This window comes from Penaeus vannamei, chromosome 3 (genome assembly GCF_042767895.1).
Source record: "Penaeus vannamei isolate JL-2024 chromosome 3, ASM4276789v1, whole genome shotgun sequence".
NCBI lineage: Eukaryota > Metazoa > Arthropoda > Malacostraca > Decapoda > Penaeidae > Penaeus > Penaeus vannamei.
This window is the reverse complement of record NC_091551.1, coordinates 45,006,056-45,026,055: the sequence shown is the minus strand read 5'-3', so window position 1 is coordinate 45,026,055 and position 20,000 is coordinate 45,006,056. Positions and strand designations below refer to the sequence as shown.

Below are 20,000 nucleotides of genomic sequence, written 5' to 3'. Positions count from 1 at the left end.
AGAGGAGAGTGAGAGGAGGAAGGTGAGGGGACAGTGAGGGAGGTGGGGCAGCGGGTGCCATGAGCAGCAAAGTAGTTGAGGATATGTGATGCAAGGGGGACGAGGAAGCAACGATAGTGATAAGGAATGGAACGAGGAGAAGGAAGGAGGCACACGAGGAAAACGGACTAAAAATCTATAACTTTAAAGCTGAATTATAGAATTAAGTAAAAAGGCATGTAACAAATACGCTTAGTACACAAATACGCGCGTACGCATGTACAGGTATACAGGCATACCTTGAAATTATTACAAGCCGCAACGAAGCACAATGGTAATGAGAATGATGATTTAGGGGGTTAGAGGGGGAGGAGGCAAAAATGAGAGAATAAGAAGAATGATAAAGATAATAAGCACAACAAAGAAAATACGCAATGGGAGGAAGACGGAGAGGGCGAGATGTCACAAAAGGCGTACTGTCTAAGCGTGTTTTATGGGAGACCAAATGGGGGGTGAAGGTGAAGGGTGAAGAGGGGACGAAAGGGGAATAGCGAAGGGAGGGCGAGGGGAAGGGAGAACTAGGAGAGCGAATGAGGGGTGAGGGGAAGGGGGAATAGCGGGTGGGGGAGAGTTAGGAGAGATAATGAGGGGTGAGGGGGAAGGGTGAAGAGGGGACGAAAGGGGAATAGCAGGGAGGGGAAAGAGGGAAGGGCAGAACTCGGAGAGCGAATGAGGGGTGAGGGTGAAGGGTCAAGAGGAGACGAAAGGGGAATAGCAAGGACGGGAAGGGGAAAGGGGGGAGGGGGAAACTCGGAGAGCGAATGAGCGAAAAAAAAAGACTTTAATGCAAGTATGGATGTGCGTTGCGCGGGGGAATCGCAAATTGCCGAGTGAAAGTTCGCTGTTTGTTTCCTCTTGGTTCCGACAAGAAACAAATGGTGTTTTTTTTTCTCCTCTCTTGGTTTAACCGCTTTTCCCCCCACGTCCTTTGTGCATTTATTTGTTTACTTTTTTTTGTCTTGCATCATTTATATTCTCGTTTATGTATCTTTTTTTTCGGTTTCCTTCTCTTCTCACGTCCTTTGTGCATTTGTTTATTTACTTTTTTTTTGTCTTGCATCATTTATATTCTCGTTTATGTATCTTTTTTTTCGGTTTCCTTCTCTTCTCACGTCCTCTGTGCATTTGTTTATTTACTTTTTTTTTTTTGTCTTGCATCATTTATATTCTCGTTTATGTATCTTTTTTTTTAGGTTTCCTTCTCTTCTCACGTCCTCTGTGCATTTGTTTATTTACTTTTTTTTTTGTCTTGCATCATTTACATTCTCGTTTATGTATCTTTTTTTTTTAGGTTTCCTTCTCTTCTCACGTCCTCTGTGCATTTGTTTATTTACTTTTTTTTGTCTTGCATCATTTATATTCTCGTTTATTTATCTTTTTTTTAGGTTTCCTTCTCTTCTCACGTCCTCTGTGCATTTGTTTATTTACTTTTTTTTGTCTTGCATCATTTATATTCTCGTTTATGTATTTTTTTTTCGGTTTCCTTCTCTTCTCACGTCCTCTGTGCATTTGTTTATTTACTTTTTTTTTGTCTTGCATCATTTATATGCTCGTTTATGTATCTTTTTTTTTCGGTTTCCTTCTCTTCTCACGTCCTCTGTGCATTTGTTTATTTACTTTTTTTTGTCTTGCATCATTTATATTCTCGTTTATTTATCTTTTTTTTAGGTTTCCTTCTCTTCTCTCGTCCTCTGTGCATTTGTTTATTTACTTTTTTTTGTCTTGCATCATTTATATTCTCGTTTATGTATCTTTTTTTTCGGTTTCCTTCTCTTCTCACGTCCTCTGCATTTGTTTATTTACTTTTTTTTGTCTTGCATCATTTATATTCTCGTTTATGTATCTTTTTTTCTTGTTTCCTTCTCTTCTCACGTCCTCTTCATTTGTTTATTTACTTTTTTTTGTCTTGCATCATTTATATTCTCGTTTATGTATCTTTTTTTTTTCTTCAGTTTCTTTCTCTTCTTACGTCCTCTGTGCATTTGTTTATTTACTTTTTTTTTGTCTTGCATCATTTACATTCTCGTTTATGTATCTTTTTTTTCTTGTTTCCTTCTCTTCTCACGTCCTCTGTGCTTTTGTTTATTTACTTTTTTTTGTCTTGCATCATTTATATTCTCGTTTATGTATCTTTTTTTTTCGGTTTCCTTCTCTTCTCTCGTCCTCTGCATTTGTTTATTTACTTTTTTTTGTCTTGCATCATTTACATTCTCGTTTATGTATCTTTTTTTCTTGTTTCCTTCTCTTCTCACGTCCTTTGTGCATTTATTGTTTTTTGTCTTCCGTCATTTGTCTTCTCTTTAATTTCGAAATGATAATTACGTGAATGCTGTTTTTATTTGCATTTTCCGTTATTTTATATTTATACATCTAATTTATCTGTAATACTTTCCGCGTCCTTTCTTTTCTCCGTCTCTCTTACCATTATTATTTGATTATCGTTTTGATTAGTTTTATTTATTTTCGTACCATTTTTTTTTCTTCTTTTTTTTTTACTCTCTGCTCCTTTCTTCGTTTTTTCCCCTTTCATCTCCACTCCCCCTTTTCCATCCTATTCTCTCTCTTCCCCTGTCTCGCTCCCCCTCTTTTCCTTCCCACCTGCCTTCTCTTTCTCCTCTTCCCCGTCGCCCCTCTCCCGACCGGAAGTTGCAAATTTCTCTCACTCTCTCCCTCTCCTTCCGCTCCCTCCCCCTCTCTTCCCCCCCCCCCTCTCTCTTTCTCTCTCTCTCTCTCTCTCTCTCTCTCTCTCTCTCTCTCTCTCTCTCTCTCTCTCTCTCTCTCTCTCTCTCTCTCTCTCTCTCTCTCTCTCTCTCTCTCTCTCTCTCAGTAACCTCTCCTGTGCGTGAGGGCCGGAAGCCGGTGCAAGGCCTGCTAGATGTACATAACCGGTTTTGTTTACTTACCGTTATCTGTTTATTTTTTTTCTTCTTTTTTCTTTTTTTTTTCTTCCTCTGCTCTCTCACTGTCTTTTATATTACTTCTCCCGTTTTGGAAGGGCCCCGCAGCTCGCAGGATGTGGGGCCGGTCACTCGCAGAACCACTCGGGCTAATTTTACCATGTGGCCATATATGTAGGTCTCTGCATAGGAGCGAGGGCATGCGTTGTGTTTTTTTGTTTTTTGTTTGTTTATTTTTTTTTTAAAGATTCATTTGGGGTTGCCCTAGTTTTGCCTCTCCCTCATCTCCTCCTCTCTCCTCCCTTCCCCCAGCGCGTGCCTATTTTGTTTGTTTGTTTGTGGATTGCTGATTGATTTTATCTTGTTTGTTTCAGTTTATCCTTTTTTTTTTTGGGTAGGTGTCTTTCGATATCTTTATTTTTTCCGTCTTCTTTCTAAGTCTTTCATTTATTTTCGTCTTTTCTCTCGTTTCCTCTTGCACGCTCTCACACTTACACTTACCTCACAAATCCTCATACTTACGCTTCTCACGCACACACTCTCACACTCCTACAGCCATATACACACACAACTCCGCACTCTCGCCTCGTGTATCCACTTATTTCGCTCGTGCAAATCGAAGAGAGATTTCAGGAAGGAACGCTCGCATTTTTTCAACACTTCGGTCCGCCAATTTCGCGATATTTCTGCCCGTGGAAAGGTCGCAGGCCATCCTGAGAAAAATAAACAAACAAAGAAAACGGGCGAGAGAGAGAAAAAAAAAACGAAGGTCGACTGAGCAAATGTGGCTAGCGGTTTAAATGGCGTTAATTGATTTTTTTTTTAATCTTCTCTCGTTTTTTCTTTTTTTTTTCGGTTTGGCATTTTGTTTGTTTTGTGTTAAGTTTTGGGGGGATTGGTAAGGAGGAGGAAGAGGGAGAGAGAAAAGAGATAAGAAGATCATACGTTTTAGCTTCCCTCATTCATTCAATCACTCTCACTCTCACGCTCTCATTCTCTCTCTCTTTCCCTCCCTCCCTCCCTCCCTCCCCCATCCCCCCCGCTCCTGTTCCTATCTTCCTCCCTACTCACTCCCTCCCCACTCCCCATTCCCACTCACGCATTGATTCACTCCCACAGCCTACGTATTCCGAGTATCTCCACTCTGCCGTGAGAGAGAGAGAGAGAGAGAGAGAGAGAGAGAGAGAGAGTGAGTGAGTGAGTGAGTGAGTGAGTGAGTGAGTGAGTGAGTAAGTAAGTAAGTAAGTAAGTAAGTAAGTAAGTAAGTAAGTAAGTAAGTAAGTAAGTAAGTAAGTAAGTAAGTAAGTAAGTAAGTAAGTAAGTAAGTGAGTGAGTGAGTGAGTGAGTGAGTGAGTGAGTGAGTGAGTGAGTGTGTGTGTGTGTGTGTGTGTGTGTGTGTGTGTGTGTGTGTGTGAGTGTAAGAGTGTGTGAGTGTGTGAGTGTGTGAGCGAGTGTGTGTATGTGTTAGGAAGGTGGCGGTGCAGCTGGTCAGGAGAGCGACGACCTCTGGCGAATTCCGAAGGTTTTCTGATCCAAAACCCGCTTCCGCTCGCCCCCTTCTTCGCTCCCTCCCCTTGCTTATTCCCCACCTCCCACCCCCTACCTCTCCTTCGCCTTCTCTCCCTATTCCCCATTCCCTAGTACGTGCTTCTTCCCCTACATACCTTCCTCCCTTTCATACTCCTAATATCTTTTATTCCCTTCTTATTCTTTTTTCACCTCTTCCTCCTCCTACTCCTTCCTCCTATACCTCCTCATCCTCTATCTCTACCTCCTTCCCCTTCCCTTCCTCCTCCTCCTCCTCCCTTCCCCTTCCCCCTTCCCCCTTCCCTTCCTCCTCCTCCTCCTCTTATTCCTACTCCTCATCCTCTTTCTCCTCATTTCCACCTCTTTCTCCACTTCCCTTCCTCCCCTCACCCCCATGTCTGTATTGTGTCCTCATGTCGCTTCGTGCTGTTCCCGTTTGTCTGTAAGCGGTTTGGCGATGTTAATAAATACTGTGTGTATGTGTGAGTGTGTGTGTGTGTGTATGTGTGTGTGTGTGTGTGTGTGTGTGTGTGTGTGTGTGTGTGTGTGTGTGTGTGTGTGTGTGTGTGTGTGTGTGTGTGTGTGTGTGTGTGTGTGTGTGTGTGTAGCTGCTTTTTTATACACAAACATAAATCCGCGTTACTTGACGTTAATTATAGCCGACGCCTAGATAATCGTCTCTGGCATATATCACCACTTTCCGCGGATACAAAAAGGTGGCGCAGTCAGGATGGATGTAAGTAGGTGTTTTATCCTTTCTTTTTCCCGCCCTTCCCCTCCCTCCCTTCTATGTTTACCTTTTTACCTCCCTCCCTCCGATGTTCCCTCCCTCCCTTCCTTCCTCCCATGTTTCCTCCCTCTATTCATCCCTCCCATGTTCCCTTCCTCTATTCATCCCTCCCATGTTCCCTTCCTCTCTTTCATCTTCCCTCCTCCTCCCTCCCTTCCTCCCTCTAATTGTCCCTCCCTCCCTCCCTCCCTCCCTCCCTCCCTCCCTCCCTCCCTCCCTCCCTCCCTCCATCTCCCGCTGATCACGTGACAGGTCGTGATGGAGAAGTCTGTATCCTCGACAGCACGCTAATTGCTCCCCTGTCGCGGGTCGTCTTGATTTTTGCTTTTGAATTTTTATATTTTTTATTTTTCGATTTTAAAGAAAGTGCATCATTTAAGCGTTGGAACGTTTTCTCCTAATACTTGAGTTTGTAATTTGTTTGCATATGTTTAATCCCATGTATATTTTCTCGTTTAAAGACCCCCCCCCAAAAAAAAAAAAAAAAAAAAAAAAAAAAACGTATATACTTTCATAAGCAATGTTTTCACCTAATTCAAGAAAAGGATTTTTATTTTTGTATTTATCCATTGGTTGTATTTCCAAGGTGCCCGGGACGTGATGCCATCCGGTGGTCCGTTATTAAACTCGGCGACATCAAAAGGTCAACCAGAGTGAAACGTGGCTGGCCGGGACCGTAGAGTTTCGCGCCGGTCGATGTCTGGAGGAGTTTGTGTGGTTGGGCTGAAGTTTTGCGCTGAATGATCTTATCCGTGTTTTTTTTTTCGTTATTTGTGTCATTTTTATCATTATTGGAGTTTTCATTTTCGCTGTTATTCTCTATTTTACCTTTACACTTTTTTATTTTATTTTGTTGGTATCAGTTTTATCTTTACGTTTTTTTTTTCGTTATTAGTGTCACTTTTTATAATTAGTAGGATTTTGATTATTGTTGTTAGTATAAATTTTTCCTTTACCGTTGTTTCGTTTCGTTGTTTATGTCAGTTTTCCTTCTACCCTTTTTTATATTTTCGGTGTTAGTATCAGTTTTATGTTATTTTTCGTTCTAGTATCAATTTTACCTTTGCCTTTTTTATTTTATTGTTAGTATCATTTTTATCTTGTTTATCGTTCTAGTATCAATTTTACCTTTGCCTTTTTTATTTTATTGTTAGTGTCATTTTTATCTTTACCGGGTTTTGTTATTTACGGTGTTAGAATCACTTTTATCAGCGTCATCATCGGAATAAATGCGCTGTTTTATATTCATGAGTTTAATGGAAAGAGAGCTGTATGTATCGCATTTAGGTATAAATTGACTTTGATCATATGCGTAATTGCTACATCAGCTGATTTACAATGTATATGCGATTTAATGTTATGAATACGGTTATAGATATATCATTTATGGCAGTGATTATAATTCGCCGGTAACTCTAGCATACTAGAAATATTAAGTGTGATGAAGTATCCTAAGACGCTTTTGCTATCTCTTTCTCTTTCTCGTCTTCCCTCTTCTGTCTTTCGTGGTTTTAAATCTTTTTCTTCCTCCCTCTTTTCTCTCTCTCTCTCTCTCTCTCTCTCTCTCTCTCTCTCTCTCTCTCTCTCTCTCTCTCTCTCTCTCTCTCTCTCTCTCTCTCTCTCTCTCTCTCTCTCTCTCTCTTTCCCTTTCCCTCTCTCTCTCCCTCCCTCCCCACCCTCTCTCTCTATTTTTTAATCTTTTTCTCTTTCCCTCCCTCCCGTCCCTCCCTCCTTCCCTCCTCCCCCTCCCTCCTTCCCTCCTCCCCTCCCTTCCCCTCCTTCCCTGCTTCCCTCCTCCCCCCCTCCCCCTTCCCTCCTTGTCTACCCGCCATAAGTCATTCGTTTCCGATCGTTCCCCGCGGCAACGTCAGAATAACGCATTCTTTGAACCCAATTACACGAGGCCTAATTTTAAACGACGGGCTACCCGCTGTACATTAGGCATGCCGTATGACGCATAAGGAGGAGGGGGAGGGGGGGGAGGAGGAGGTGGAGGAGGAAGGGGAGGAGGAGGAAGGGGAGGAGGAAGGGGAGGAGGAAGGGAGGAGGAGGAAGGGAGGAGAGAAGGAGGAAGAGAAGGAAGGGAAGGAAGGGAGGAGGAGGAGGGAGGAGGAGGAGGAGGAAGGAGGAGGAAGGAGGAGGAGGAGGAAGGAAGGAAGGAGGAGGAGGAGGAAGGAGGAGGAGGAAGGGAGGAGGAGGAGGAGGAGGAGGAGGAAGAGGAGTGGAGGAGGAAGAGGAATTGGATGAGGAAGAGGAAGAGGAGGAAGAAGGAATTGGAGGAGGAAGAGGAGGGGGGTGGAGGCGAGAGGAAGAAGGAATTGGAGGAGGAAGAGGAATTGGGGGAGGAGGAAGAATTGGAGGAGGAGGAATTGGAGGAGGAGGAGGAATTGGAGGAGGAGGAGGAGGAAGGAGGAGGAGGAGGAGGGAGGAGGAAGAGGAGGAGGAGGAGGAGGAGGAAGAAGGGGAGGAGGAGGAGGAAGGGGAGGAGGAGGAGGAAGGGGAGGAGGAGGAGGAAGGAGGAGGAGGAGGAAGGGGAGGAGGAGGAAGGAGGAGGAAGGAAGGAGGAGGAAGGAAGGAGGAGGAAGGAGGAGGAAGGAGGAGGAGGGAGGAGGAAGAAAGGGGGAGAAGGAAGGAGGAGGAAGGGGAGGAGGAGGAGGAGGAGGGAGGAGGAGGGAGGAGGAGGAGGAGGAGGAGGAGGAGGAGGAAGGAGGAGGAGGAGGAGGAGGAAGGGAGGAAGGAGGAGGAGGAGGAGGAGGAGGAGGAGGAGGAGGAGGAGGAGGAAGGGAGGAGGAGGAGGAGGAGGGAGGGTGGGTAGACCTGGGGGTGGTGGAAAGGTGTGGGGTTGGGAGTTCTGGGGTTTTGAGGGAGAAGGGGAAAGTAGAGAGGGTAGAATGGGGGTTTGAAGGGGGAAGGGAAAAGGGTAGGTGGAAGGAGGGGGATGAGGATGAAGGGAAAAGTAGAGAGGGTAGAATGGGGGTTTGAAAAGGGAAGGGGAAAGGGTTGGGTGGAACGGGGGTTTGAGGGAGAAGGAGAAAGGGTGAGGTTTTGGAGTGGAGGGTTATGGGAGTAATTGAATGGAGGAGGGGGATAGGGTGGTGGTGTGGATGAGGAGAAAGAGGGTATGGGGTTTGGGAGAGGGGTACCAGGATGAGAGAAAAGAGTGGGTTTGGTGACAAGAAAGATGCTGGTGGGGAATGGAAAGGGGGAGGCAAGGTGGGGGTTTGGGGAAATGAAAAAGAAAAAAGAGGGATTGGGGTTGGGATGGAGGGGGAAGAGAAGAAATGGTATTTGAGGGAGAAATAGACTGTGGGGAGATATGGTGGGATAGAGAGAGGGGGGAGGGGGTTGGTCGTTGTGGCCGGAGACCCAAGGGGACGTTAAATGATAATTCCCCTTGTAAACCATAGGACGATTTGCATAATTAGGCGTCGCGTCTTTGGGTGGTGGATTTCGCTGCCATGTTGTTTGTTTATTTGGGCGGTTGGGAGTTTGTCAAGGTCCGGCGAAGGTTGGAATGTTGAGTGGTGATGATTTGGCGTCATCGTCATCATCGTCATCATCACCACCACCACCACCACCACCACCACCACCACCGTCAGCACCGTCACCATCATCACCATCATCATCATCATCATCATCATCATCATCATCATCATCATCAATCATCATCATCATCATCAATCATCATCAATCATCATCATCATCATCATCATCATCATCATCATCATCATCATCATCATCAATCATCATCATCATCAATCATCATCATCATCATCATCATCATCATCATCATCATCATCATCATCATTACCACCATTAATTCCACCACCACCATCATCACCACCACCATCATCATCTCCACCACCATCACCATCATCACCACCATCTCCATCATTGATAGTAAACTGTATGTACTACATCTTAGGACTTTAGGTTGTACCGTAGATAATGGGGGGGGGGGGGCTTTATCGTTTTTTGTGAATGGCGGTGACATGGGCTCGCAGCAGAGGTTCTAGTACGTTCGCCTCAGGTGGTGTGACCTTGAGGGAGGGTTGTTGTTGGTTGTAGTTGTCGTTGTATTTGTTGTAGGTTGTTTTAGGTTTTTAGAAATAATTTTATATCTATGATTACATTTTTAAAAGTGTTTGTGCATTTGCGTTGTTTTTATTCTTGTGTTGTTGTGTTTGTTTTTGTGTTTGCGTTATTATCATTATTATATTATTATCATTATTACAATTGTTATTATTACTATTGTTACTGTTATTTTTATTACTAATTTTGTTATAATTACTATGATTACTATTATTATCATTATTATTATTATTATTATTATTATTATTATTATTATTATTATTATTATTATTATTATTATTATTATTATTATTTTCACTTCATTTCTATTCCCCCGTCAGATCTTCCCCTTTACTCCACTCCCCAACCCCCAACCCCCAACCCCACCCCCGCCCAACCTCCTATCCCGGCGTCGTCATCGTAACAATGGTCAGCGTGGGCGGTTGTTAAGAGCTAAAAGTTATTTGACGAGGCAGTAGAGCGGTTGGGGATAATTATTTGTTATTTTTTGTTGTTGATTTTGTGGAGAACAATTTGGAGAACATGACGGATGGTTTGTAAGGGAGGGCGGGTGGATAGAAGGGCGAAGGATAAGGGGGATTGATTGGGGGAGGTTGGGGGGGTGTTTGGTGGAGAGGGGGTGTAATGTTGGGGGACAGGGGGTGGAGTTTGTAATTGGAAGGATAGGTGTGTTTGGATGCGGGGGGGGTGATTAGGTATTGTTCTCTTTCGTTCTCTTTTTTCTCGTTTTTTTCTTCTCTCGTTTTCTCACTCTTTTTCTCTTGTTCTCTCTCCCTCCCTCCTTCCCCCTGCCTTCTCTCCCTTCCTCCCTCCCTCTGCTTTCTCTCACTCCCTCCCCTGTCTCCCTTCCTCCCTCCCTCTTCCCCTCCCCTGTTTCCCTTCCTCCCTCCCTCCCTCTCTTTTTATTCCAGCTTTGGAGGGTCGTTCGTCGCCAATGCGGGCGCGCAGTGCTGTCCCCAGAAACCCTAAAGTGCCTAATCTGTACCTAATATCTCGCCGCGAAGCCTTACGAGCTGTTGTGATTTGGGGGGTGGGGGGTACGGGGGGGGGCTCATGGCGGTTGTGAATGAGGATGTGGTTGTGGTTGGTGGTCTGGTGGGAGTGGGTAGATGTGGTGAAAGGTGGGGAGGACAGTGTTTACACATGCACGCAAATACGTGTACGCACACACACACGCACGCACACACACACACACACGCACGCGCACACACACACACACACACGCACGCACGCACGCACGCACGCACGCACACATACACGCAAACAGATTTATATGCAAATACATATATATGCATGCAAATTTGTATGTATGTATGTGTGTATGCATATATATTTATATATGTTTGTGTTATATGTACTCAGATAAATAGCAAGATAGCTAGCTAGATAAATAAATAGATAGATAAATAGATAGAGAGAGGGAGCAAGATTAAACGCTTTGTCTTTCTTATCTTCTTCGGCAAGATTAAATTATTTTCTAAAAACTTTTTTCTCTTAATTTCCTTTTTTTTCGTTTTAGAGATGGTAAACAGTGTGCAAGGGAGGCGAATGCATCATTAAACATAATTAGGAAAATCCTTTTTTCCTCTTTTTTTTAAATTGAAAACTCCAGAGCGTCAACATGTAGTTCTTATAAACTTTGCATATTTGATAACAATGAGGAAGGTTAAAAGCAACAAGATTGTTTTTCTTCTTCTATTCCTCCCTTGTTTATTCTTTTATTCTTTATTTTTCCATCTCTCTCTCTAATCCCTCTCTCCCTCCCTCACTCACTCACTCACTCCCCCTCCCTCCTCTCTCTCTCTCTCTCTCTCTCTCTCTCTCTCTCTCTCTCTCTCTCTCTCTCTCTCTCTCTCTCTCTCTCTCTCTCTCTCTCTCTCTCTCTCTCTCTCTCTCTCTCTCTCTCCTCTCCTCTCCTCTCCTCTCCCTCTCCTCTCTCCTCTCCTCTCCTCTCCTCTCCTCTCCTCTCCTCTCCTCTCCTCTCCTCTCCTCTCCTCTCCTCTCCTCTCCTCTCCTCTCCTCTCCTCTCCTCTCCTCTCTTTTTTTTCTCTCTCCTCTCTTCCCTCTTTTCTCTCTCTCTCCTCTCTTCCCTCTTTTCTCTCTCTCTCTCATTCTCCCTCCGTCCTAAGAAAGGACGGAGAGAGCGAATGAGAATGGCTATTTGAGTTGAGGGTAGAGAGAGAGAGAGAGACAGAGACAGAGACAGAGACAGAGACAGAGACAGAGACAGAGACAGAGACAGAGACAGAGACAGAGACAGAGACAGAGACAGAGACAGAGACAGAGACAGAGACAGAGACAGAGACAGAGACAGAGACAGAGAGAAGGGGGGGGGGTGAGAGAAAGGAACAGACCGATAGCTAAGGAAAAAGAGGATGGATGAACGAGGAACAGAAAGAGTAGGGAAGATTAACAAATATAGAGAAAAGGGAACTTGTAACATAAAAGAGAAAAGCGCCAGTCAATCAAACTTCACTTCACTTTCATCTCGAGGCGATGTCACTTTCGTAGACACCTCCCCACTCCCTTCCCCCCCGATCGTGGGAATCCGTGCGCCGGCCTGGGAATATTACCTTGACGGGATGATTGACAGGTCGCTCCTTTGACTCCCGGCTAGAGACTGTAAACAAATACCCCCCCCCCCCCCACCACCACCTCCCCCCGTCTGCCCTCGACCTTCTTTGCCCCCAAGCCTTAGCATCCCCCCACACACACACACAGCCACCCCTAGATATTCTTCTCCCAACTGCCTTACCCTGAATACCTACCCTCCTCCCCTCTTACGAGTACCACCACCCCTCCCCCCCTCCTTGTCCCAAATACCCTCCTAGTCTTACCTACGGATGAGGTTATTTAGGGAAAGGGGGTATAGGAGGGGGAGGAGAGGAGGGGGTGGCTGCTGATTGACTGACATGTGAGGGTCACGACTTCCCCCCCTCCCCCCCTTGTCTCTCCTGCCCTTTCCCTCTCGCCCCACTCCTCCGGCTACCCTCCTTTTCCATCTGGTCTCCCTCTCTCTTTTCCCCTTCCTTCCACTATCGATTCTTCTCCCCTTCATTTCTTCTTTCTTTCCCTCTCGTCCCCACTCTCTTCTATTTTCTCTTTTCCTCTCCTCTCTTCCCTCTCCCTTTCATCCCTACACCTACTCCCTTCCTTTCCCTCTCGCCCCTCCCCCTAAATCCCTTTTCCCTTTCTTTCCCTCTCGCCCTCTCCCTCCTTTCCCCACTCCCTTCTCCTTCCTTCTCTTCCCTCCTCTCATTGCCCTCTCTCCTCTCATTCCCCTCACTCCTCTCATTCCCCTCCCTCCTTTCATTCCCCTCCCTCCTCTCGTTCCCCTTCCCCCTCCCTTTCCCTCTCGCCCCTCCCTCCTTTCCCCACGCCCTTCTCCTCCCTTCTCTTCTCTCCTCTCTTCCCCCCTCCCCCATCTCTCCTTCTCACCTCCCTTTCTCCTCTCGCCCCCTACCTCCTACATCTCCCCTCCCCCTTCCCCGTCGTCAGCCAGGTCATGTCGGCCATGACAGGACCCTAAGTATTACGTTTCGGCGAGACATCTTAATGCCGTTGTCGTGAGTTTTGTTCTTGTTTGGTTGGTCTTGATTTCGTTGTTTCGAAAGGTTTAATTGTTGTTTACCTTGTGTCTTTCAGGATTGATTGATTGTTTTTTTATTATTTTTTATTATTATTTTTTTTTTTTGCGGCTGTCTTTGGTGTCGTGTTGTATTTATAGTCTTGGTGTGTATTTCGTTGTATTTTGTGCGTGGTTTGTGTATACTCGTTTGCGGTGTTCGTTATGTGTCTTTGTAGTTGTTTTGTGTGTAAGTTTCTCGTTATTTGTGTGCCGTTATCATCATTATATATTCATCTATGTTATTATTTATGTGTATCCTTGTTATTCTTTGCGTGTGTCTTTGTTATGGCCACGCATCTATATGAATGTATCTTTATTATGAGGATGTACCTTTATTACGAATGCATATCTTTATTATTAGTATGTATCTTTATTACGAATATGCACCATTATTATTAGTATGTATCTTTTTTATTAGTTTTTATAATTGTTATTTGTATGTATAACTTTATGATTAGTATGTTTCTTTATTAGTATGTATGTTTATTATTAGTATGTATATCTTTATGATTAGTGTGTATCTTTATTATTATGTATGCTTATTATTCGCATGTATGTTTAATACGAGTATCTATGTTTATAATGAGTATATATCTATATTATCTTTATCACGCATGGTATCTCATCGCCGTCCTCATAATTACCGCCAGTCTTCTCCCTCCCCCTCCAGGATGTGCTGAACCAGTCGGTGGTGCTGCGGCTGCCGGACGTGGTCAAGGTGTCGCGGGCGGGCGAGGGCGCGGCGGGCGTCCCCGAAGTGCGGCAGCTCCTCCTGCTGGTGCTCGGGTGCGCCGTGCAGTCGCCCAGGAAGGAGGACGTCATCGACAACATCAAGAAGCTCGACCTCGTGACCCAGCACTCCATCGTCGAGTGTATCAAGGAGGTAAGGTCGAGGGACAGGGGGTGGGGGAGGGGGAGGTGGAGGAAGTGGAGGTGGAGGAAGTGGAGGTGGAGGAAGTGGAGGTGGAGGAAGTGGAGGTGGAGGAAGTGGAGGTGGAGGAAGTGGAGGTGGAGGAAGTGGAGGTGGAGGAAGTGGAGGTGGAGGAAGAGGTGGAGGAGGAGGTGGAGGTGGAGGTGGAGGTGGAGGTGGAGGAAGGGGGAGGAGGGGAGGAGGAGGAGGAGGAGGGGGAGGGGGAAGAGGTGGAGGTGGAGGTGGAGGTGGAGGGGGAGGGGGAGGGGGAGGGGAGGGGGAGGAGGAGGAGGAGGACGAGGAGGAGGGGGAGGGGGAGGAGGAGAAGGAAGAAGAAGAGGAAGAGGAGGAGGAGGAGATGTGGGGGAGTGAAGTGGGAGGGCGATGGGAAGGGGAGGAGGAGGAGGAGGTGTGATGGAATGGAGTGGAGTGGGAGTAGGTGGTTGGGGGAGATGAGCTGGGGTTGTCATTATTAGTTTTTTTTTTTTTTTTTTTTTTTTACTAAATCTTTCGTGCTATTGTTTGCTCACTATTTCTGAGTCTCGCTCCATTATCTCTCTCTCTCTCTCTCTCTCTCTCTCTCTCTCTCTCTCTCTCTCTCTCTCTCTCTCTCTCTCTCTCTCTCTCTCTCTCTCTCTCTCTCTTGTTCTCGTTTTCTCTCTTTCTCAATCTCTCTCCCACACCCCCTCCCTCTCCTATTAAACGTTTATGAGGAGCTGTTAAGATGATTTAGACTTTACGTCGCTAGGAATTAAGTTGTGTGAACGACCCCAAGGGCTTGTGTGTGTGTGTGTGTGTGTGTGTGTGTGTGTGTGTGTGTGTGTCTGTGTCTGTGTCTGTGTCTGTGTCTGTGTGTCTGTGTGTTTGTGTGTGTGCGTGTGCGCAAGGAGGGAGGAGGGGGTGAAGAGGGGAAGGGGGAGGCGTCCTGGAGGAGGTTTTTGGAGAGTTTAAAGGCCGAGGAGATCTAAAAGGTTCTCGAGGCCCGCGTCCTGGTGCCCGTGGCCCGTGGACCCTCGAGAGCGCTCTTAAAGAAGATAAGGAGGAGTAGAGTCATTACTTCCCCCAGATACTTTTCCCCTTTTTTTCCCTCTCTCTCCTCCCGATTTCGCCCCGGGGCACGCAGGACAAGAACCCGGAGTAGCGGTGGAGCGTAACCGATGCCCAGCTCTTCCCCCTCTCTCCCTCTCCCTCCCTCCTCTCCCTCTCCCCCTCACTCTCCCTCTCCGTCCTCTCCCTCCCCCTCACTCTCCCTCTCCCTCTCCCCCTCTTTCTCCCTCCCCTCACTCTCCCCCTCTCTCTCTCTCCCCCTCATTCTCCCTCTCCCCCACCCTCCTCTCCCTCTCCCCCTCACTGTTCGTCCTCCTCCCTTCCCCCCTCTTCGTTCCTCCCTTTCTTCGTTCTTCCCTTTTCTCTGCCTCCTCCTTTTAAAACGGTTTGATAGGGGGCGGCAAGGAAGGTGGAGATAGGTGCAGGGGAGGAAGAGGGACGTTAAGACCTTCTTCTACGATCCTTCATCTTCCTCCATCTCGTTCCCCACCACTCCCCTCCCCCCCTTTCCCTCCCTTCCCTGTTTTGGCACCTCCTTCAGATGTGGGAAGGAGGCTGAAGAGGAGGAGGAGGAGGAGGAGGAGGAGGAGGAGGAGGAGGAGGAGGAGGAGGTGGAGGTGGTGGTGAAGAGGGGGGGGGGGTAAAGGAGATCAGTGTCCTGAACGCGTCCCTTGCACCCCCCTCCCCCCTCACACTCCTCCCTCCCCACTCCCTCTAATTTCTAACTCACCCTCCCCTTACACATACCTGCTTTGTCTTGCATACCTTGGGTTAGACATACGCATGTAGCTACCTGTCTGGCTCTCTGTCTGTCTGTCTCTCTACCTGCCTCTGTCTCTCTCTCTATCTGTCTGTGTATCTCTCTCTCTCTCTCTCTCTCTCTCTCTCTCTCTCTCTCTCTCTCTCTCTCTCTCTCTCTATCTATCTATCTATCTATCTATCTATCTCTATCTCTCTCCATATATACACACACGCGAACATACATACACATGTACACACACTAATGATTACAAGATTGTTCGGGTATATGCATTTTTTATTTAATGTTTTGTGTTGTCAACAAGAGTAAATTCAATGTTCGAAAAGGCCGTTTTCTCTTTGTTCTTCGCAAAACAATAGTTCGCATGATGAAGGGTTAAGCCGTCGTCATGTCTCTTATTATACCCATTAATGCGTTCGCTACCCTTTATTACTACTTTATTTTACTTTTCTCGTTTTATCATCGGGTTGATTATGTCGCCGTACATGTCTTTGAAGCCTTTTTTTACCATTATTTTTATCACATTCAATGCGGCACGATTGTTCAACCCTTTGTTAGGGCGACCACGTTATAATCCAGGGTTGTGTAATCGATTTCTCAAGCTGACAATCTGGATAAACACCAGTCCTAACTGTGTAAATTCTTTAAGCAATTGATTTATTACGACTTTGCTTCATTTTTCTTTTTTTGTTTTTACTTTTTTTTCCTTTCAAAATTGATGGATAGCGACACGGTGTTTGTCTTTGTCTCGGCAGTGCGCGTGAGAACCCTGGCAAGGTCGGGGCGTGACGTAACAGCGGAGAAGAATAAGAAGAATTGTGATAAACTATGGGCAAGGTTGGGTTGTGACGCGTTGGGGGGAGGGAGTGGAGAAAGGAGGAGAAAGAAGATGGGGAGAGAAGTGAAGAAAAGATTATCGGTATATTTAGAAAGAAGCGCAGTTGGATGAGAGTGGAGAGAGGAGGAGAAAGACAATGGAAGAGAAGAAAGGTAGAAAAAGAATAAGCGAGAGAAGATTATCTGCATATTTAGAAAGAAGCGCAGCTGGAGGAAAGTGGAGAAACGAGGAGAAAAAAAGATGGAGAGAAGAAGAGAGAGACAAGAAGAATAAGTGAAGATTATCTGCATATTTAGAAAGAAGCTCAAACGTAGAGAAACGGAGACAGTCACTCAGTCAGTCAGTGAGATAGACAGACAAAGCATAAACAGACGGACTAATTACCTCCCCACCTCATCTGGAGTAGGGTAATTAGGGTAATTAAGGCGAAGATTATCCCGGGGTTCTTGCGTCTAGGGTACGAAGCTGCCGGGGATGAGCGTTGGAAACTTATGGAAGTTAATGGTATCAGTTGATGGTAGAAAATAAAAATCGGGAGGAGAGGGAGAGGGAGAGGGAGAGAAAGAAGGGAGGGAGAGAGAGAGAGAGAAAGGGGGGAGGGAGAGAGAAAGAGAGAAAGGGGAGAGGGAGAGAGAGAGAGGGAAGAGGGGAGGAGAGAGAAAGAAGAGAGAGAGGGAGAGGGAGAGGGAGAGAGAAAGAGAAAGAGAGAGAGAGGAGAGAGAGAGAGAGAGAGAGAGATTCTTTGTATCTAGTAGAATTATACAATATTTCGATTTCAATTATGTAATTAATGAAGTTACGAATGATCATGGTAGCAGTAACTAGAACAATGATTACGATAAGAAAATGGACAAAAATCGACTAAGAAATATCGTGAGACACCAACCAAGAGAAAATTGGAAAGATAGATAATCGTGAAGAAAATTCATAAATAAACAAATAATGTTCGATACGACGCTGTTCGGACAAGTGTTTTTTTTTTTTTTATTTACGAAATACCACCTCATCATCGCGTTAGGAAATCAATTTTATATCTCAAGAAGCTATCAATTACGCTATATATCTGTATTTCATAAAGCATACAGACATTTTCGCAAAGTCACAGATTGCAGGCTGGCGCGTCTGCATCCCCCCGCTGTGACGCAACGTGTTATTTGGCAAAAGCGTGTAAAGAAAAGTGAAATTCCTTGTCGTCTTTGTTGCTCTTCGGGAGAAATTAGTGTGTTTGATGGCCGGTAGGGGTATGGGTTCAGGGGAGGTGGTGATGGGGGGGGAGGGGGAGGGGGAAGTGTGTTTAGGGTAGGAGGTTGGGGGGAGGGAGAGGGAGGGGGATGGGGAAGGGGGGGGGAGGGCAGTGTGCGTGTTTGGGGTAGGAGGTGAGGGAGGGAGAGGGGGATGGGGAAGGGGAGGTGGTGGGGGAAGGGGAGGGGAGTGTGTTTGGGGTAGGAGGTTGGAGGGTGAGGGAGAGGAATGGGGAGGGGGGGGAGTGTGCGTGTTTGGGGTAGGAGGTGAGGGAGGGAGAGGGGCATGGGTTCAGGGGAGGTGGTGATGGGGTGGGAGGGGGAGGGGGAGGGGGAGTGTGTTTGGGTTAGGAGGTTGGTGGGGGAGGGAGAGGGGATGGGGAAGGGGAGGGGGGATGGGGGAGTGTGCGTGTTTGGGGTAGGAGGTGAGGGAGGGAGAGGGGTATGGGTTCAGGGGAGGTGGTGATGGGGTGGGAGGGGGAGGGGGAGTGTGTTTAGGGTAGGAGGTTGGGGGGGGGAGGGAAGGGGGAAAGGGAGGGGGAGTGTGCGTGTTTGGGGTAGGAGGTGGGGGAGGGAGAGGGGATGGGGAAGGAAGTGGGGAGTGTGCGTGTTTGGGGTAGGTGGTGGGGTGAGGGGGACGGGTGTGGGAGTCTTGGGTAGTGTGGGAGAAGGAATAAGGGGTGGGAAGGGGAGAAGTGTGTTTTGGGGGAGGAGGGTGAGGAAGAGGGGGAGGGTGTGTGTGTGTGTGTGTTTAGGGTAGGAGGATGGGGAGAGGGAGAGGGGGATGGGAAGGGGGAGTTTGTGTGTGTTTGGGGTGGGAGGTGGGGGAGAGGAAGAGGGGTATTGGGAGGGGGAGTGTGTGTTTGGGGGAGGAGGTGGTGGAGAGGGAGAGAGAGAGGTGTGTGTTTGGGGAGGAAGTCTGGGAATGGGTAGGTGGGGGAAAAGGGGAGGGGGAGGGGGAGAGGGAGGTAGAGGCTGTCTTTAGGGTGGGGTATGAGGTGGGAGAGGGGTAGAGAGGGGTGGAGGGGGGGGTAGAGGGTAATGTATGCATGTTCTTACGATTTCTCACGTGTGTGGAATAAAATGTCTGTGCTTGCATTCCAAGGGCTCTAGAATGCAGGTATGTAAATGTGTATATAAACGCATGTGTGTATGTTTGTGTCTTGTGTCGGGGTACTTCTTCACTTGGTATGCGTGTGTGCGTGCGTTGTGTGTGCGTGTGCGTGTGCGTGTGTGTGTGTGTGTGTGTGTGTGTGTGTGTGTGTGTGTGTGTGTGTGTGCGCGCGCATGATGATGATGCGGAATGCGAGTAATACTTGTTGCTCCGTCTCATGATAAGTTGCACATGTTATTTGGGGATGAGTTATAGCTCTCTTTTTTCTCGTGGTTCTCTTTCGGCTTCTTTATCTCTCTTTCGCTCGCGTTTTTTTTTTTTTTTGCCCTCTCTATATCTCGTTCGTTCTCTCGCCCGCTGTGTCTGTCTGTCTGACTCTGATTCTCTGTCTCTGTCTCTCTGTCTCTCTGACTCTCTTATCTCTCTCTCTCTCTCTCTCTCTCTCTCTCTGTCTCTCTCTCTCTCTCTCTCTCTATCTCTCTCTCTCTCTCTCTCTCTCTCTCTCTCTCTCTCTTTCTCTATCTCTCTCTCTATCTCTACCTCTCTCTCTATCTCTACCTCTCTCTCTCTCCCTCTCCCTCTCCCTCTCTCTCCCTCTCCCTTTCTCTCTCCTTCCTCCCTCCCTCCCTCCCTCTCCTTCTCTCTTTCCCTTCTCCTTCCCCCCCTCTCTCACTTTCTCTTTCTCTCCCTCCTTCCCTTTCGTTTCCTAACTCCTTCCAGTCCTATGTTCATAGCATCCTATACATTGTGTAAACACCTTATATGTAAAGAGAATACCCATTGTAATTAGTGGAATAAAGTGTTTGAATATGAATTTGAATCCTCTATCCACCTCTCCACTTTTCTCCTCTCCCTATCGCTCTTTTTCTTTGTCCCTCACACACTCTCCTTCACCCTCTCTCTCCCATTGTTCGTCGCCCTCTCTTCCACCCTTCCTCTCCCTATTTTTTTCATCTCTCTCTCTCTCTCTCTTTTCTGTCACATCTTCCTCTCCCTCCTCCCTCTCCCTTTTATTTTCCTTGCCTTTGGCCGTTTTCTCCTTTTTTCTCTCTCCCCCCTTTCTCTATCTTTCCATCTTTCATTTCCTCTCTTCTACCATCTCTCCCTCCCCCTCCCC

General features: G+C 46.7%; 1 protein-coding gene across 5 annotated transcripts in view; it reads left to right on the top strand.

The window, feature by feature from the left end:
• Girdin (protein girdin) overlaps positions 1–20,000 on the top strand; it is a 348,114-nt gene that overhangs the window by 270,246 nt on the left and 57,868 nt on the right. For all 5 annotated transcript variants that reach the window (XM_070113403.1, XM_070113393.1, XM_070113389.1 and 2 more), the window contains exon 4: positions 13,644–13,856. In XM_070113403.1, coding sequence (XP_069969504.1) covers positions 13,644–13,856 — 213 coding nt within the window. The remainder of the gene's footprint in view (positions 1–13,643; positions 13,857–20,000) is intronic.